At 41.3% G+C, this 17,745-nt stretch overlaps 2 protein-coding genes across 6 annotated transcripts; both read right to left on the reverse strand.

Moving 5' to 3' along the window:
• Nucleotides 1-5: 5 nt before the first annotated feature.
• selplg (selectin P ligand) lies at nucleotides 6-2,480 on the reverse strand. 4 transcript variants are annotated; one of them, XM_034895452.1, is made up of 3 exons: nucleotides 2,351-2,480; nucleotides 2,026-2,139; nucleotides 6-1,506 (listed from the first exon to the last, which is right to left on the reverse strand). In XM_034895452.1, the coding sequence occupies exon 3, from the start codon at nucleotides 1,496-1,498 to the stop codon at nucleotides 188-190; it is 1,311 nt and encodes a 436-aa protein (XP_034751343.1). In that variant the 5' UTR covers nucleotides 1,499-1,506; nucleotides 2,026-2,139; nucleotides 2,351-2,480; the 3' UTR covers nucleotides 6-187. The 4 variants fall into 4 exon arrangements, with proteins under 4 accessions (XP_034751343.1, XP_034751344.1, XP_034751346.1 ...); XM_034895453.1 differs by having other exon boundaries at nucleotides 2,026-2,142; nucleotides 2,351-2,471; XM_034895455.1 differs by lacking the exon at nucleotides 2,351-2,480 and having other exon boundaries at nucleotides 6-980; nucleotides 1,014-1,506; nucleotides 2,026-2,277.
• Nucleotides 2,481-3,457: 977 nt separating this feature from the next.
• Nucleotides 3,458-16,694, reverse strand: coro1cb (coronin, actin binding protein, 1Cb). 2 transcript variants are annotated; one of them, XM_034895446.1, is made up of 11 exons: nucleotides 14,221-16,694; nucleotides 8,509-8,708; nucleotides 7,296-7,418; nucleotides 7,002-7,131; nucleotides 6,606-6,787; nucleotides 6,357-6,476; nucleotides 5,835-5,939; nucleotides 5,593-5,738; nucleotides 5,156-5,213; nucleotides 4,783-5,025; nucleotides 3,458-4,381 (listed from the first exon to the last, which is right to left on the reverse strand). In XM_034895446.1, exons 1-11 carry the CDS (start codon nucleotides 16,673-16,675, stop codon nucleotides 4,262-4,264), a joined length of 3,882 nt encoding a protein of 1,293 aa, XP_034751337.1. In that variant the 5' UTR covers nucleotides 16,676-16,694; the 3' UTR covers nucleotides 3,458-4,261. The 2 variants fall into 2 exon arrangements, with proteins under 2 accessions (XP_034751337.1, XP_034751338.1); XM_034895447.1 differs by lacking the exon at nucleotides 14,221-16,694 and adding an exon at nucleotides 11,985-12,297.
• Nucleotides 16,695-17,745: the final 1,051 nt, after the last annotated feature.

Raw genomic sequence — 17,745 nt, forward strand, 5'->3', positions numbered from 1 at the left:
ACAACAATTGTTTTGTTTGTATTTGTGGTATCTATGTATCGGCCTCCAACAAGAATGGGCGTGCAGCGAAGCCAAACCACCAACATCAAACGGGAAGCACAAGTTTGTTCAAACAGCAACTGTTTCCACATCAATGACATCAGACGAATCAGTCCGATCTGAGGTTTGATGACAGTAATAATTCCATCTAAACAACGCGGTCATTTTCTGGAAGGAAGCTGCTGAGAGTAAGGTTATCTCCTCCGTCCTCATCGCTGTCTGCACCACCATGGATCACCAGGACTCCGTTACTGGGTGGATTGCGTTGTCTTGAGTAGGTGTAATTCTTCTCAGGCAGCAGGGCCGAGATGCACATCATCTCTGTGGCCGGCTGAGACGTCTTCTTGACTTTGTACTTCCTTGTTGAAAGCTTGGTGCAGAGGATGATGGTAGAGACAATGAAGGCGGTGGCCAACGCGGCCAAGGAGGCGACGGCGATGAGGCAGGTCTTCACCACGCCTCGGGTGGAGCAGGGTTGGGCCTCGGTGCTGAGTGGGCTCTTTGTCACTTCACGAGGTGCGGTTGTAGTGGCCAGAGTGGATTTGGTGATCGGTATCGGCATAATCTTGGGCATATGAGTGACCAAGATTCCTGCAGGACTGGTGGAGACATTGGTGCTGGAGACATTGGTCGTAGGGATGGGAGAATCGGTTGAGAATGAGATGTTTGGGGGTTCAGCGGTAGAGCTCGACCCTGTTGTGGAGATGGGTATTTTTGTCACCGAAATAGGCTGAGACGTAGACAAAAGCTCAGTGCTGGAGGCCTCAATTGTTGTGGGGTCAAACACAGGTGCTGCTTCAGAGGTGGGGTTGGCTACTGTTATGGCGGTAGTAGAAGGTGAGGGACTGCTGAGGGTTTGGGTGACGACTGGATACGGGGAAGAATTAACAGGAGAGGTGGTGGAAGATAACTTGGATGTAACTTCAGGCTTAGTGGTGGATGTAGGCTGTGGGGAAGACACATGCAGTGTAGATGCTGTAGAAGCTGTTGCAGGAGCAGTCGTGTCTGTAGAAGTGCTGGGTGACTGTTCCTCCGTAGGTTTGGCTGTCTCTGAGATCGTTGTGTTGTTGGATGGATGCGATGCACCTGCAGTTGTGGTAACCGCTGTGGAGATATCAAGCAATGGTGGACTTGAGCTGCTTGTAGTTGTTACCACAGTGTTCATGGCAACCATACCAGATGTGTTGTCTTCTGAGGTGTCAATTCTGTCAGTGACGACGGCCTCTTTTGTTTCCACTGTGGGTGACAGAGTAATCTGTGCTGGTGCAGCAACACTTCTCTCCGCAGGTTTCTGAGTTTCAGTATGAAGTACACGTGCACTTATGAGCTTTGTGGTTGTCTTGTCTGGTTCAGCAGTTGAGTTGGTTTTTGGGATGTAAGCACTCATGGACTCCATAGCAAACAAAACAGATATTCCCCAAAGCAGAGCCAGATTCATCTTCCTGCTGAGTAACCCCATTGTTGTTTCTGAAATGTAAGTAAAGATTAAAATCACAGGCTGCAATGCAAGAGTTTTTGTAGTAAAAAAGACACAAAGAAAATCAAGAAATGTCTGTTAGGGACATGTTATGACGAAACAGTCATGCGTCTTTCACCACACCCATTGCTACATTTTCATAGGAAAAAAAGAACTACTGCATTTTTAGAGTATATCTAAACCTTTCTTAAAAAGAAGTCTACACAAACAGAATCCACATTTAAAGCTTTTTTTCTATACGTAATCTGTTTAAACAGTAGCCGAGGTGTCAAAATCAGGTGTTCTGTAACTTTTAAAGTCTTGTCAAAGTGAAGAATAGTATATGAAGCAAACAACATAGATAAATCATCCTCCTTTGTAAGAGAATACTAATAGATCACATTTTTAAAGAGCAGGTAGCACACTTTATAACACTTACGTTAAAGGAAACAGTAAATCCAAAAAGCAGAAACATATAACCAAAATAAAGTATGTAAATGTGTCATCAGAAACACCTGTTAGCGTCTTACCTCGCTGCTGGTGAAGTACAGGGATGGACGTATGGATGAAATCTCATAAAAGTTTAGTTCATTTCAGTGTCTCTGGGGAAACATCCTTTGAGCTCTGACATGCGGACTGTAGCACTGCTTGAAAGAAGAAACAGGAAATGTTCACACTCACACTTTTTTTTTTTAAACCAGCTATATAACATTTTCAGAAAAGTCAGATACAGACACTTCCCTAAGAAACGCACAGCTTTAGGTTGCATAGATGAGGAAGTAAAGTGTATCAGAGGTTGTTTTTTTTTAGTTCCCTGCATAGGCTCATCATTTAACAAAAGAAGATGTATCATACCTCACTGATGGAATGCTGGGGAGAGGTCAGGTGTTGATGTTTGCTCTGCATCCACTGATGTTCTGACATGTACTTTATATAAAGTAGCAGGAAGAACGCGATTCTGTGAACAGATGTTTCTCACATGTCAACCAATTTAAGGCAACTTAAGAGCAAGAGACAATAAGCTGCATGCGGACAACATTATGGTTTTGAGGTGTGGTGGTGTGGTGCCTGATTTGGTGCCCTGGCTAAAGCTTGGACGCACACTTTTGTACCCTGTGAGGAAATAGAAATGTTCTTGTAGTGTGTAAATAATAACTGTCACTTCCTGTGCTGATGAGTAATACTAGGATGTGGTTGTAAAAAAAAAAACTTGAAGATAGACTTCTATTTCTTTGAACTGTTTTGAACATTGCCATGCTGTGAAAAGGAACACATGGTACAGAGCATCAAGCACAGAGGAGGGTTACTGTCTTGCTCTAACCAGTGGTGGAAAGTAATTACTCAAATACAGTTAGTACACATTTTGATACTTTGAGTATTTCTATTTCATGCTACTTCTAATCCACCACATTTAATCAACAGCTAATCATTTTTTGCTTTTCAAATTAAGATTTTACATTAAAAAAAAAGACACATAATGAACTTAAAATGTACAATTATTATTGTGGTTCTAAACCTTTTTGGCTTGAGGTAATTTACACAAAGTATCCCATATTTTATTTAAAAAAAAAAAAAGGAAGAGAGGATAAAAAAAAATCAAATAATGTAAAATAAATTAAACAGACTGTAGCTAATAAAAACAGAAATAGACCTCACACTAAAATAGAATTATATATTTGAGACAGCAGAGGAACCAGTGTTATGCGATCCACATTTGAATGACCTTATGACTGCTGCTGCTTTAGCACCACCATGAGGCAAAAAATAAGTAAGAGCTAACTGAGGAGGTATGTAGGCTATGGTGGAGGTTGGGACTGAGGTTGAGACAGAGCTGACACAATTAGTCCATAAAAAAATGAATAAACTCCCACTGACACATAACGGATCTAAAGTTGACCTGCATGGATAGAGATTGAGGAAAGCTGAAACAATTGAAAGAAAATAGAAAAGAAAGGAGGTTTTCGTGTGTAAAACCTTTATTATGTGCACAGAACTGTTTGTCAGGGGTTCAGTGAAACACAAGCTTGGGTGAGTGGTCCCTTCCCAACACTGAATATGCACTGGGGAGGGCGACTTCAGTTTGACCCTTAACAGTGACAAGAGGCACCACTACATTTGCACAACATTTACACCAGAGAGATGCAACCCGCCCCCCCTCCCCAATAAAACCCAATGTTAAATTTCGACCTTGGAAGAAGAGGAACACAATTTTTTAAAAGAAATTCATCCACTTTCATAAATCTGTTGGTTATATATGAGCAAACAGGTGGGAGAAAAAGAGTTCAACAGTTACGGTTTAAAAAATATCCATCTGGACTAAATCAACGTACCAGGTTGTGACCGGAATGTAAAACAGGAGAGAAAATAAATGTAAAAGCAGTGCATGAAACCGCGCATAATTCATATTTGGCAACACAACAAATAACAATGGAAATACTGATGCTACATACAGTTTTGAGAAGTAAGTATAAACTTCACATAAGAATGTTTTACCACAATTTGAAAAACAATAAAAAGTTAAGACTGTTTCCTTCAACAAAAATGTCTTTTCTTCAAATGTGTACATGAGCCGCGAGAGTTTTTCCTTTCTGTTTGTCGGGGCGACGTGTGAAACTGGAGACTTGATGAGGAAAAAAAATAAAGTTCATCTTGGAATGTAGGGCTTGGTCTCACTGAGCTCAATGAAGCCGAATCTGTTAGAATTTGGCCACGGCTAACCGATTCCTCTCCAAAACTGACGAATGGTCCGAGGAAGGGGGCGGGCTCTTACATGGCAACCTTGGCAACCTGCTCTTCCAGCCTGGCGATTCGACGGTCTTGGAGGATGACACGGTCCCTGAGTGACTTGAACTCTCGGAGTACCTCTTCCAGTTTATCTTCCATTTTCTGGTGAAAACGGAGAGAAAGTTAGCTTTGGCGAGTTCTTTCCCCCTTTATTTGGCTCTTAAGAGCCAGCTGAAGATTGCCAGAGTTGCTTACAGAAGATTTTGTTTAACTATGTGCTGATCCATAACTGTTGTGAATGGTTCCTACTATTATGATTACTGTGAATAGGTCCAAACATTAGCAAAAGATTATGTGTGAGTTTGAAAAGTACAATGCTTTTTATTAGCGGAAACAACAACAACAACAATAATAATATGACATTTTAGGAACCTAGTTATAGATAGATAGATAGATAGATAGATATTTATTGATCCCCAAATACAGTGTTACAGTATAGTTATAGTAACAAAAGTAATAATAGACATACAAAAAAAAGGGAAATATGATATGTTTACACTCACTACTGAGGGTTGTGAAGAAGTGTGCTTCTGGACAGTCGAGATGTTTTCTGCTTTTGTGACTGCCTTGGTCTCCAGGACGTTTGTCTTGACCACTTTCAGATCCCGGCTCTTGGTGGAGACGTAGCCATCTTTAAGTGAGATAAGGATGGGGCCTCCGTTCTTTCCGGCAAACCACTCCTCCGACTCCAGGGCGGGATCAGGACCGGCTGTGTCAGGATACAGGTCGTCCTGGAACAGATCAGACTGGGTGGGGGGGGAGACACAGGACATGCCGTAAGGAGAGTAGGACAGCAGAGGAAAGGGACATAGACAATAAAGCAGCATTAAGAGAACAGCTTATTTATTACTTGATGTAAACACAGACTTACTGTACCTTACGCGGGACTGTCATGATGATTGGTTCACATTTTCTTTCATGTAATTTGTAAAACCTACAGAGAGGATGAATATGATTAATATTGTACACAGTAAAACCGTTGGTATGCAACATAAAGTACATTTATTGAATAAAATTAATAACAGACATAACAGACATACAAAAGTAAGAGTAATTATACTGTACTAATTTCTACTTAATTCTTCTCAGAAAGAAATGCATTCAGCCCTAGAAATGTGTCCCTTGCAGCAACCTTTGGGTGTGTGGAGGAATAAATAAATCTAGATAGCTCAATTGGTTTAGGCTCTTGGTAAAAACATTTGGGCATTTTTCAGAATAATTCTGCAATAATCAAACATTTTGAGCCTTATAATGTATGCTAGCTCCACATACTAACTGTGCAAATAGAAAAAAATATACCAAGACAACAATACCTTGCGATTTCACATTTGTTGACATCCAGGCCTCTTTTGGGCATGTATCCCATGCCTCTCTGGGGCTCCTTGGTGGAAAAGGTGTTGAGGTAGTGAACAAACGGTGCCTCATCAGTGATCTCAAAGTACCGAATGCTGCTGTCACCCTGAGGACACACAATCACAGCTCAGTATCAGTTTATGAATCTAATGATTACAAAAAGAGAAAAACAAAACTGGAATTTCTTTACAAGACTGCTCACCTTTCCACACAGGTAGACTATGTTGGTGTCGGGGTCATAAAAGGGCAGCAGAACTCCATTACTGGAGTCCATCTCCTGAACACATATTGGCTCATCCATGTTGTCCTGGAAACACAAAATTCTGTATTTGAACAGCATTAAATTGTAGAAAACCTTTAAGATGCAAGGCATCTATTCCTTACAAACAAGAATAAATCATACATAACAATACACAATGACTCCTGGTAATAAGATCTGAAAAAGTGAGAACACTGTGTAAATTCTACCCTTTGAATTTAACACCCCCAACTGGAGGTAACGTGTAATGAAAATCTACCAGGAAAAAAATAATTCCAGTTTTACATTCAGGCAGCAGAGAAACTGATGGAAACCACTGACAATATGGGGCCTTTTTTCACAGGCGGGAAGTTTACAAAGGCCCAACAAAGCTTTAACATCACTTTAAAGTGTCATATATCAAGCAGTGTATTTGTAATGTATCAGTGTGTTTAGGATTAAACTAGATTCTCTCTGCTGACATACAGTTTTCCACAGGGCCAGCTGGCGCTCGCTCATTCGGCTGAATCCAGTGGTGAAAATATTTCCGTCTGCTAAAAAGATCGCTCTCATTGGTCGAGCTCCGTCGTGAGCTTTGTCCTTCTCCTAAAAACAGAAACACACTTGTCATTTTGGACAGCCATGTTGGTAGGTGCTTTGAGTCAACAGTTCGGTGGGTGATTCTGGGAAAGATTATTCCCTTAAATCCCTGCAGCGAACTGCGTGTCCACTTACTGCAACAATCCTTTTTTTACGGGGGTCGATGACGCGGACCTTCTTGTCCTTGCAGGCGGTACAGAGCAGGCTGCCATTGCGGCTCCAGCTGACACTAAAGATAACATCAGGGTGCATGTCCTCCAGGTTGATCATGGCCTCCCCCGTGCCCACATTCCAAATGACAATCTGGTTGTCACACCCTAAAATGGAAACAAACAGCACAGCCTGACTACACACACACACACACACACACACACACCTCCGTGTCCAAGGTTATTTTAAGCACTTTACATCACACAAAGCAACAGTCTGTGACATAATTGGTCAGATTTGGAGCTCAGCTGTGCACAGTGGACACATGGCAGACAATTACCTAAAGAGATATTTCAGTTTGAGGCCTCAGTCGAAGGTTACCTGCACTGAGGAGAACGTTGCGTGCGGTAGGATGCCAAGACACAATGCCGACCCTCTTGGAGTGGCCTTCTAACACGACCGCAGGCTGTGAAAGGGGAGTCTCCAGCCCGTTCTCAGGGATCTGCCAAACCTGAGTCAGAAAAACAAACCAGTTACATACCAGACACTACACAGAGAATGTCTAATAAAAGAAGGACTTACTTAAAAGTACTTATAAAATGGCAACTCTGTTAAAGCAGAAACATAATAAACCTAGGAAGAAACCTCAAAGATCCTTTTAAACCGCATCCTTACCATGACCGTGCAGTCCTCCGAGCCGCTAGCAATGACGAGGTCATTATGAGGACACCAGTCGATGTCCAACACTGGGCCTGTGTGACCACATACTGTGGGGTAGACCTTGTCTATACGGCCCGACTGTGTGACAGAAGACAATTTGTTACAAAGAGCGTGTCCTGCATCCTGTAAGCTGATATCCGTCTGAGAGATATGAAAATGACTAACGGGGCTAATTAAACTATCCCATAGAAGTTATATATTCAGTCCTTGTGTGACCATCAGATTGCAACTTTATCACACATCTATCCTCATGCAAGTTTAAACACACGGAGCTATAATAATAATGGTACATTTTGAAAAATCAAAAAAGTTGTTTATTTAATATCAAACAACATTTAACTCCAGTAAAACCAGCAAGCAGAAGATGTTACATGTAAACCAGTATTTCCCAAAGATTGCTTGGATATGTGGTGGTTGACGGCGGGAGGAGAGGGAGGCACTGAACTTTGAGACTCAGCAGTAAATCCTCCATACAAATTCACAAGCTATGTAGAACAACAGAAGATGTCTCAGTATCATGATCCACTGGGCCTTTAAAGTGAGGACATAGTAAACCCATTTTACTGTTATGACCTCATCCATTGCCATGGCTAAACATCTGTCTACCCATGACCCAAAGCTACAGCAGCTTCTCTGGGCAGGACATTATACAGTGAATATAAATCAATTAACCCAGTGGACTGAAACAATGGCATAGCACCCATCCATTCAATGAGTATCATGGGTTTAATGGGCAAACTGTAACCGGATACACACTGGATGCCTTTACTACCAGGCAGATTTAAACATTGATTATCTATGGATATTACCAATAGATCTGAGCCTCAGGGGAACGGTAGGACCGGGTCACAGCAGCAGTGGGGTGAAGGTCTGCTGACCAAGACCAAGCCTATAAGATTGATTTGCCACATGCTCTGAATGCTATACTATGATAAAGCATACTGCTACAGAACAACCCTTGTGTCTCTGGTATACTTCCCAACCTCTATTTCTTATTTTGTTCCTCAATTGCCAGTGTCATGCAGCTTTTTATTCCGACCTGACAGTTAAATCCCCCCATCAGCAGCTGAACAAAAGAAAAACATTTCAACTCAGACCTCCCAGCTCTTTAGTGGACCTTCTTAAAACCCTAGATAGAAATGAGAACGTGTGGCAGAGCGTCACTCACCTTTTGTAGAGGAAGTACAAGAAAGGCTCCTCCCCCACTGGCGTCTATAATGATGGCAACAAATTTTGGGTTGACGGCACAAAAGGAGCTGTCCCATGTGACCCTGGACACTCGGATGTCATCATAGCACTGGTCGTTCCTCACGGCCTGACCAAAGACATGACGGAACTTGCTCTGTCGTACAACTCGCCGCAACATATCTGCACAGAGAAATGGAAGTGCAGTTTAAGTGTTTAGAATAGTACACGCAGTACATGTAGCATACAAATAAATGTGTAAACGCTACAGAAAGCAGCCATTTTCCCACAGAAACGGAACAAAAATCTGAAAATGAGAATCCTTCTGTCAAGGTTTAATCATGCAGAGGAAACCTTGGGGTTAGTTTGGTTTACTGCCAGCCGTCTGTCTGATCTGAGATTATGCTAATCAAGTTTTGTTTGTTTATGTGCATGCAAAAGAAATGAATCACCTCTACCTACTGGCAAACATGTTTAGCTGAATTGAGACATTTTTTTCTCCAGGTGTGTATACCTCCTTATCTCAGTGTAATTTTCTGGACTTGTGTGAGACTGAGAGAAGAGGGCTGCAAAAATGGATGACTAATAGGCAGAAAGAATTAAGCCACTGTAAAGCATTGCCAATCCCAATTGTATCAAGTATAAAACATTTTATGTAAACATATGAGAAAAATTAATAATACCACAAGGTCTGCCAATAAGAAGAACATTATGAAAACACAAGCAGAAAAGTAAAAAAGGTAAATCAAGTTAAAAACTGGACATCTGGCTACATTAGCCAAAAAAAGAGAGAAATATACAAATATTGCACAACATATACCAGTACTGCTGTGGAAATAGTTTGAAAAATAGAAGTTTACAATATGAAGATATTGTAGATATCTTGTAATGCTGTCCAAGAAACTGTGAGAAAGTTAAAATACTTCACCTCTTGAAGTGCATTAAATAATATCTAATTAAATCCATGTACTGTGTGTGTCAACATTTTACAATGTATGGATGCATTTAAACTGGAGAGAACTTATGTACTTCTGTACCTCAGCAGATTTTACTAAGAGAAAAAAATCACAATCAGGCAACTTTTTTTTGTTTTTTTTGTTTTTTTTTAAGCAAGCCACTTCCTTTGTACAGTATATGTTTAATCCATTAGGCTAAGAATAGCATTATTTATTGTGTAACCAACAGAAAATAGAACAAACTAAATAGTAAGAAGAAGGAATTGGCATTTAATGTAAATGGGGCAGACATAAAACTAGGCCTAAGATTTAATTTGGAGTTTACGAATACTGATGCAGAAGAAAGGTATGCATTAACTAAAAACGTCTGCAGTGATGTGTGTTTTTTTTTTGTACAACATCATCTCCCATGAACACACCACAGATGGCCTGTTGCTGCTCCATGATTCTGGATGAAATGATCTCCATAGTCGATCGCATTTTAATGATCACATTATGACTCGCTTCCTTCTGTTTCTTCTTTAACTCTCATTTCTGCTTCAATTGAGTATACAATTGTTTTCACAGCAAATTCCACTTTGGAAACGGTTAGATCTGATCTGCAGCCAAAACATGATGAAAATTCTCCTTAAAGTCGACTTTTAGCATTGTAATTTCAAAACGCTATCTTTAATATATGTGAGGGAGATTTTCCATCATTTTAGTGGCATGCTTTTCAGTGTAATTATGTGGAAAATATATGGTGTCTCAGGGCGGTAATTAAGCTGCCATTCGGTAGAGACATACCAAGCTGTTTACAGACTGCAGGATTTTTCTCCCCAGTTCTGTCATCACACCAAACCACCTGCTTCTTCCCATTCAGTCATAGATTTTGAAAAGCGAAAAGCGGAATCAGTGCATTTATGATCTGATAAAGAAACATGTTTTTTGTTCTTTCTTCTAAAATCTCCCTGAGCAGCAACACAGGAGCATATTTTACAGTTTTGCAGCACAATATAATATTATCTTGATTTTAAAGCAGTTATTTTAAAATAGCTTTGTTGCTCAGATTTTAGAATTGTATTTCGATGAGACCCAAGTACCCATATTTTTTAAACTGAATGTGAGGTGGCAAAAACTTCAATAAACATATCAGCCAATCAGACAGACTGTCCATACAGTCCAATGTGAGGACACATCACATCAATATTCTCATATGGACATCTCTTTGCATAAACTAAAAGCCTTTTCTAAAAATCTTAGTTTTAGACTGTATCCTTTTCCCACAACATATTCACACAACATACCCGTTCGCCATAAAAAAGCACTTTCATCTGTAACGGTTATCATCTGAGACTGATATATGATAAAAAATGAACAGTTCCAAGGTGCATTACTAGACATAACCATTTTATGAATCAAATGCTTGCTCTGGATAGTTGATTCATAGCACAATATCCGACAGAGCCAATTATATTGCATACAGTTATTAGCTGACCAGAACAACATGTTCCCTCAGCCAAAATTAGTGCTTCATTCAAGAGAAGCTATACTCTCACTTCTAATATGCATGTGACAAAATAAGATTCTTCAGTCCCTCAGGCTTCAGTTGCATTGCAACGTGGTGCCACAATATCACCACCCAACACACAGTAATCACTTTAACTTAGCCTAAGCTTACTATAATATGGGAATGTTGCATTTTATAAGGTTTTTGCTGAATATACCAACATATTTAATAGAGGTGGAAACAGCTGCACTAGAGCTAACGTTAAACAATGGTTAGCTAACGTTAGCTGATGTTACCACAAAGCTCAGTCCTCCCTCCCCCGTTCAAACAAGTAGCTAGAAACTAAATATCATGTGACTCAGTTGTGATTTTATGTCTTTCAGTAATTTCAAACCAAGTCATTAACACTGTGGGATATGCAGATTTAGCTATTTGGTGAGTGGGCTACTCTCCAGATGTGACTATCACCTGAGAACGAAACAAAGCATGTGGTTTATTAAAACGTTTGAGTGACGTTTAACGTTAATGGTGGCCACGATAACCGTGGACTGTGTTCCGCCGCACTAACGTTACACTGGCAGCTTGGCAGCTGTGCCGGGGCTGAACAGTCGCTGATACACCGCAGACAAGGAGGAGGCAACCCGAGGAGTCTTTTAAAAAAGAAATATCTCCCAGGTAGCCATGTGACTTTTGTAATACCTCCAGAGCTGTCCACTTAGAAGTAAAATGTGTAATTTGTGTTTGGCCGCTCCACTAGTCTGCCAGTGTGTTTTGCATCCAAACCGATCATCACCAGTTAGCTAGGATAGCCATCTAGCCTAGCTGCTAACTGTTAGCTGCGGTGCACCGCCGCCAGCTGACGCAAGTGCAGATATTTCCACCCAAGGTTTTTGGCTGCTCCTATGCTCAAACCCATCCAGCGAGGTAAATGGATGCTGCACAGCCACTGCCGATAGACCACATGCAAAAGGCACTATGCAAAGACACTTTTCGTTTTTTTTCAGGCTTTCTTACCTCCTAAATCTATTCAAGATTTTCGTAAGCACGGGGATAATCAATCACAACACATGAATCTTGTAGTTTAGGCGCGCCCTTATCCTGCAGGACGTTGCTCTAGTATCCCTTGTCTCCACAAAGCTCAGCCGCTATATGCACTTATTCCCTCTCTTGACTGCAGATATGTGGTCCGGAGGCAGTGTTTCAAATCTAGAGCTTTACCTGGACGCCAGTTAACAAATAAATTATCTCCTGTCCGTTTCTCACCTGCGGAAGACTAGCAATCGTCTACTCATCGTTATTAAATTCAATAGGATACGTTGACGACCGGCTACGGCACATGCGCAAATGAAAGTCCGATTTCATTTCCCAAGGCTGTGAATGGGGATGGGGCTGCAAGGAAAACTGGGTAAAAAAAAGGTTTCTCGCTACATCCCCCTCGTGTGTTTTGAAGTGGACCTTTTGAATGAATGCATTTTGTTCAGTTATGCAAAAATGTGGATTTTCATTTCCAACAGCATCTTTTGTATCATGGTCCCTCCCCTCCCCCTCTGTCCCTTTCTATCCAATTCCACCCCACCCCTGCCTGCTCTGTCCAAACACATAAAGAAAACTCCAATAGTATGTGATGCACCCACACACCCAAGTATTCAGGGGATCAGTTCTTAACCAGTTCCCCTATTTTACATTTTCTGAAATGTTTTCTCAGAATATGAGGGGGGGTCAAACATGTTTGCACTCCTTAAGGTTGATAAAATGCCGACTTTTCAAATTCATACAGTCATTTTTGACAATATTACATTATAAAAACTCTGGGGAATCAGTAAGTCTATGTAAAATATTGCGAAACAACATGAACATTCTTTCTTGACCTTGGAAATAGCAAATAAAAACAAAACAAAAAAAACTATCCCAACTCTACTCAAGAACCAAGCTTTTTCTAGTTCTAAAACGGATCCATGTCCACAACAACTGAGAGCTGAGAAGCCAGAGATTGACAGACAGAGATAGAGAATACAGCCAAAAGCTCTGGAAAAAGCAAGTATTGGAGTTGGGATTGTTTTTTTTTTTTGTTAAAACTACTGCCACTTATGTTCGACAGCTAGTTTCTGGGGACCTTTTTTGTGACATTTTTTTCATAGTTTGTCCAGTCATATGTTGATGACATTGTGAGTTGGTTTGCACTTAGATGATATACAATGTCAACAGTTCTGAGTTACTGGGTAATTATTGAGTAATCTAATGTAATCTAAAATCCGAACCACTTTCCTTAGGAGCATATGTATGATTGAAATTAGTTTTACCCGTTGAAGAAGGACATTCATGTAACAGCTTGTTTAAATCATGAAAGAACAGAAGATGTTGAAAGAAAAGTAATGTATTTGCTTCTTTCTTTAACCGCTTCTTTCTAAAAGATCAAGGAGTCTGGAGTCTATCCCAGCAGGCGATACGGCAGAAGGCGGGGAAATGCCACGGATAGTTTCCAAGAATGCTTCAGGGATTATTAAGGTAGACAAACATATTAATACTCTCATTTGCATCTAGTAGTATATCTTGAGTCTCCAGTTCACACTGAGCTTCATTTGTTAACACAGTCAGAACATCCAAACTGCACACACACAAGGGCCAAGATTCAAAACCCAGCACTGTCATTGTTGAGAGGACGCACTTGGTCGAATGATTGACCAAATGACAGGAAGATGAAATGTGGATTTGTTTTTGTTTTTGTCTCCAACAATCATGTAAATGCTACTGAATCACAGTTCAGGCCATGTAAATAGTTGTTTGTATTGAATTAGCCTCCCAACCAGACAAGAAAAACGAGACTCTTTTATATAACAACAATTAGATCCTGTTGTCACATTACTGGCCAAACATAAATACATCACCTAAAAATATCCTTAGAGCTAAGGGAAGCCATGGTTAATATACAATATTGACGAGGAGCTTCAAATCAGTGAAAACAAAACTTCAAATGTCAAAAATTTTCTATAAAATTCGTTCTTGTGTCAATTAATTTTTAGACTTCATCAAATAAGTAAATAGGCTTTGTATACAAACAGAGATGTGTTTTAACCCACAGTAAATCATGAATCCTTTAAGTAAAGTTGTACCATAAAATTGGAAGTGAAGTGTTTTTCACGTGACAGTCTGTGGTAGGCATTTTGGAAAGTACCCTCTCCTCTTAATATAACACATGCTGTTTTGTGTATAGTACAGAACTGATCCAACACTGACAGTTCAAAGTCTTTACCTTTCTTTGGAGGTGGTTGAACTTCTAGTCGTCTCTCTTTGGATTTCTTTGGGACATCAAAGGCATTCTTCATTTGGGATACTTTAACACTTGGGCCCTCCTCTGCTATCCGAACCGGAGCTTTGGCCTCTCTAGGTTTGACCTGGCCCTGATGTCTCCGCATTTGATTTGTTTCTTTAATTAATTCTGCCACAGGCTTGTACGAACCTACCTCACTGTCATTTCCTGCATCCTTATCACTACTGTAGTGGTCTTTACGCATAGCATAGTTACCATGGTTGGTGTCGCTGACCTGTGTGCTGACTCTTTTAGATAGGATCTCAGGGTAGATTTCTCTTTTCCCTGAAGAAGCAGGTTTTGGTCTTTGGATATCATTGTGTGAAGTGACCTCAGGTATGTGAAGAGTCTCTGTTGACTCAAAACAATTTGGGGGCTTTTTCTCAACAGGGGGAGGTGAGCTTTTAAATCGGGATCGCCTTTCCAGGAATACTCTTCTCTGTAACATGTCCAAGTTTTGCGGCTCCTCCTCGGGAGACAGTTTTGCGATACGCCCACAGTAGTCAAAGTCAATCATGTCTCCGTATTGATCATCCATTTGTCCAAGCGAAAGATGTTCCCAAGGGCTTAGGTCAACGGACAGCGGCCGTACGTTGGTTGGCACCGTGTAAGTGCCCTTTTCGTCCCACAGCAAGCACATGTCCTGATTAGCCGGAGTGTTGCACGGTAGATGTTTGTTAAAATCAACAGTGTGTCTCCTCCTGACCCTCTCTTCAGAACGCAGATGATCTTTGCTTCTTCTTTGCACATCAGTAGACCTTAGTTGTGCAGTTTTGAGCTTTATAAATGGGTTTTTAGGTTTTTTGGGGACAGGTGGAGGTGGACCTTTTACTTTGGGCTTTTCTTTTAGCATAGATTCATCTTTAGAATCACACAAGGCATCTGATGCCATTTGTGAATTTGCCATACTTGTACCGAGTTGTGTAGGCTTTGATGTGTCTTTCGTAGGTAACAGATAAGTTACAGGTGGAGGGCTGATGACAGCAGAGAAACCAGCAAGCTCGCTCTCCCTCTTCAAGCTTGCAACTTGTATCTTTCCATCACAGCCTTCACTCCCAGACAGATAAGGACAAGGTATCAAGTCACATTGTTCCAATGAAAAGGAGACATTGTCTTGCAGTGGTGGTGTTTCAGAGCTAGGGGGTTTGACCTTTGGCGGGTGAGAGTTGGCTGTTTTGCAGAACATTTGGCTGTCATCTTTCCCGGTACACAAACTACCTGCTTTAGCCCTCTTAGAAACAGCACCAGCAAACCTGCTCTGATGGGACTGCGCCCCACCCGCTGTTTTTTGAGCAATAAATTCTGAATCATGGCCTTCCTTATGAAGATTGTCTGATTCTCTTAAAGGATCTACTTTTTCCAAGCAATGTTCCCATTTTGACTTTATCTCTCTCTCACCACCTCTCTCCTCCCGTATTATCAATTGGCCTGCTTCGTCAAGCATGTATTTCAAATCTTTGTTGGTCTCTCTTAATTTTTTCACAGAGCTGCTATTTTGTCTAATGTTAATAGTAGAGACTTGCTCATTGCTCGGGTCAGTTGTTTGCTTCGTCTCTGCTCTTCCTCTCCCAGTTGTCTCAGTGTGGGCAGCTCCAACATGACCAACTCCTTTTAGCGGGCACCTGCTGCCTGTCACTTCAGCCAAATGTTGACCCATTTCCCTCCCGAAACAGTCTTCGGGTGAACTTTCAGCATGTGCTTCCACACTGTCAGTTGTGACTGAATGTGTATGAGATCTTCTGCTTTTCTTCTCGTTACCATTTTCTTGAGGGGCATTCCCGGAGGTCCTTTTGCCAAAAGTGACGTTCCCATCAGATGACATACAAGTCTCATCCTTGTCGAGTACCACAAAGTCCTCCTCATTAGTGGGATCGCGTGAGGTCGTTAGATTCTTGGTGTGAGTGTCAGAACTAAACTTGCCATGACCAAGTTCTGATTTCTTCCCATTTCCTTGCATCTCCATAGCTGTAGTCCCAGTGTAGGCCACAGTGGTATTCTCAGAGCCTCCTCTTTTGTTTGAAGTTGGTCTTTTCTCCTTAGGGTTCAGGACAGTTTCTGACTCCTCTGCAGTAACACTTCGGCTATCACTGTCTCCACCCACCCACTCTCCCCTGGTGTTCAGAGGGTGCTCCTGCTGACCTAGAGGCCCGATTGGCTGCCCAGTTTGGGGGTCTGTACGTGCAGAAGGACCTGTGTGCCTAGTGGCCGGTCGACTGACACTGATCCCACTAATCAAACCAATAGCCTGAGGGGTCACAAAACTGCCACCGTCCCGATCTCTGCTCTCATCTTGTTGTGCTGTGTCCGACTGTTCTGTCTCTGCAGTTTGCCCCGACCAATCTGAATTGTCAAGTGACTCTTCATCCTTTTCCGACAGCTTCTCCAACTTCTGGCCCATGGTTGTTGTTCTGTCCTTGCATTAAAAAAAGAGAAAGATAAATGTCAGAAGCAGATTTAAAACTATGCCATGGTGGCATATTGAGGATGGCTTGCCTCCCCATCCCAATGAAATGGAATCATACAACAGGCATTGCAATCTATTTTTAACCATCTTGAACCTTTCTCTATTTTTGTATATTCTTGTATACTGCTCACACTTGCCCTCTCATGGCCTCTATCTATCTCCCCCTATTCTGTTGGAAAGGAATGTTGGGGTGGCTATAATTAAAGCTGGTTTGACTGCTGCCAGTGAGTCAGGAGGCCAAAAAGGAAACTAGACAAGTGAGATAAGAGGTCAGCACCAGGTGCCAAGGTCAAACAATACATTCAGAGAAAATGTCATCTAATAAATGCTGCCAAAGACATGAATCTCTTCAAATCTATTTTTAAGTCTTGATAACTACAACGCCATGTTTTATATATGGTTTGTAAGTCTAATGACTAATTCTGTCCCCTCAGAGCCAGCACAGTGTGAGACATCATACACTGTCAATGACTGGTTTAGAGACAAGGCGTGCTCAAGCTTCTCTTCAAACTATCTGAACGTTTCTGGTTGTTTTGGTTCCGGTGGTCAATGAAAAGGTCACCTGGAATACGTGATTTAAGTCGCAAGTGCTTCGACTTGTGAACCAAATTGTTTTTCCCCGGCTCGAAGAGAACACAGTTTAACCACTGACATGATGGATAGTGGAAGAGAGATTATTGCACAGGGAAAAGAGCTCAACAGACTTTAGAGTGACATTTGGAGTATTTTTAGCTTACAAACGACTGAATCTGCACAAGCGTTGCATCAGGTAGGTTTTCCATGAGCATACACTTAGGTCAATCTAGAATCAGCCAAAATGCTAAGCTAATGTCCTTTATACTATATATATATATTTATATTTGTCGGCTATAGGGTGTGTGAGGAGAGAGCGGAGACTTAACTGCTTCACCCTGCATCTGCAATCATGTGCGCTGCTGCTTAGCCTATTTCAAGCCTGAGAGGCGTTGAGTGACACTTTCACATTTCTTTCAAGCCCGTCTATT

The sequence above is a fragment of the Etheostoma cragini genome, chromosome 16, assembly GCF_013103735.1.
Source record: "Etheostoma cragini isolate CJK2018 chromosome 16, CSU_Ecrag_1.0, whole genome shotgun sequence".
In the NCBI taxonomy this organism is placed as follows: domain Eukaryota; kingdom Metazoa; phylum Chordata; class Actinopteri; order Perciformes; family Percidae; genus Etheostoma; species Etheostoma cragini.

Coding starts and splice junctions, on each gene's coding strand:
- selplg (XM_034895452.1), bottom strand. CDS start 1,498: ATGGGGTTACTCAGCAGGAAGATGAATCTGGCTCTGCTTTGGGGAATA.
- coro1cb (XM_034895446.1), bottom strand. CDS start 16,675: ATGGGCCAGAAGTTGGAGAAGCTGTCGGAAAAGGATGAAGAGTCACTT. Junction 5,026..5,155: donor TCATGACAGTCCCGCGTAAG/GTACAGTAAGTC, acceptor CCCCCCACCCAG/TCTGATCTGTTCCAGGACGA. Junction 4,382..4,782: donor CTTCTTCACAACCCTCAGTA/GTGAGTGTAAAC, acceptor CGTTTTCACCAG/AAAATGGAAGATAAACTGGA.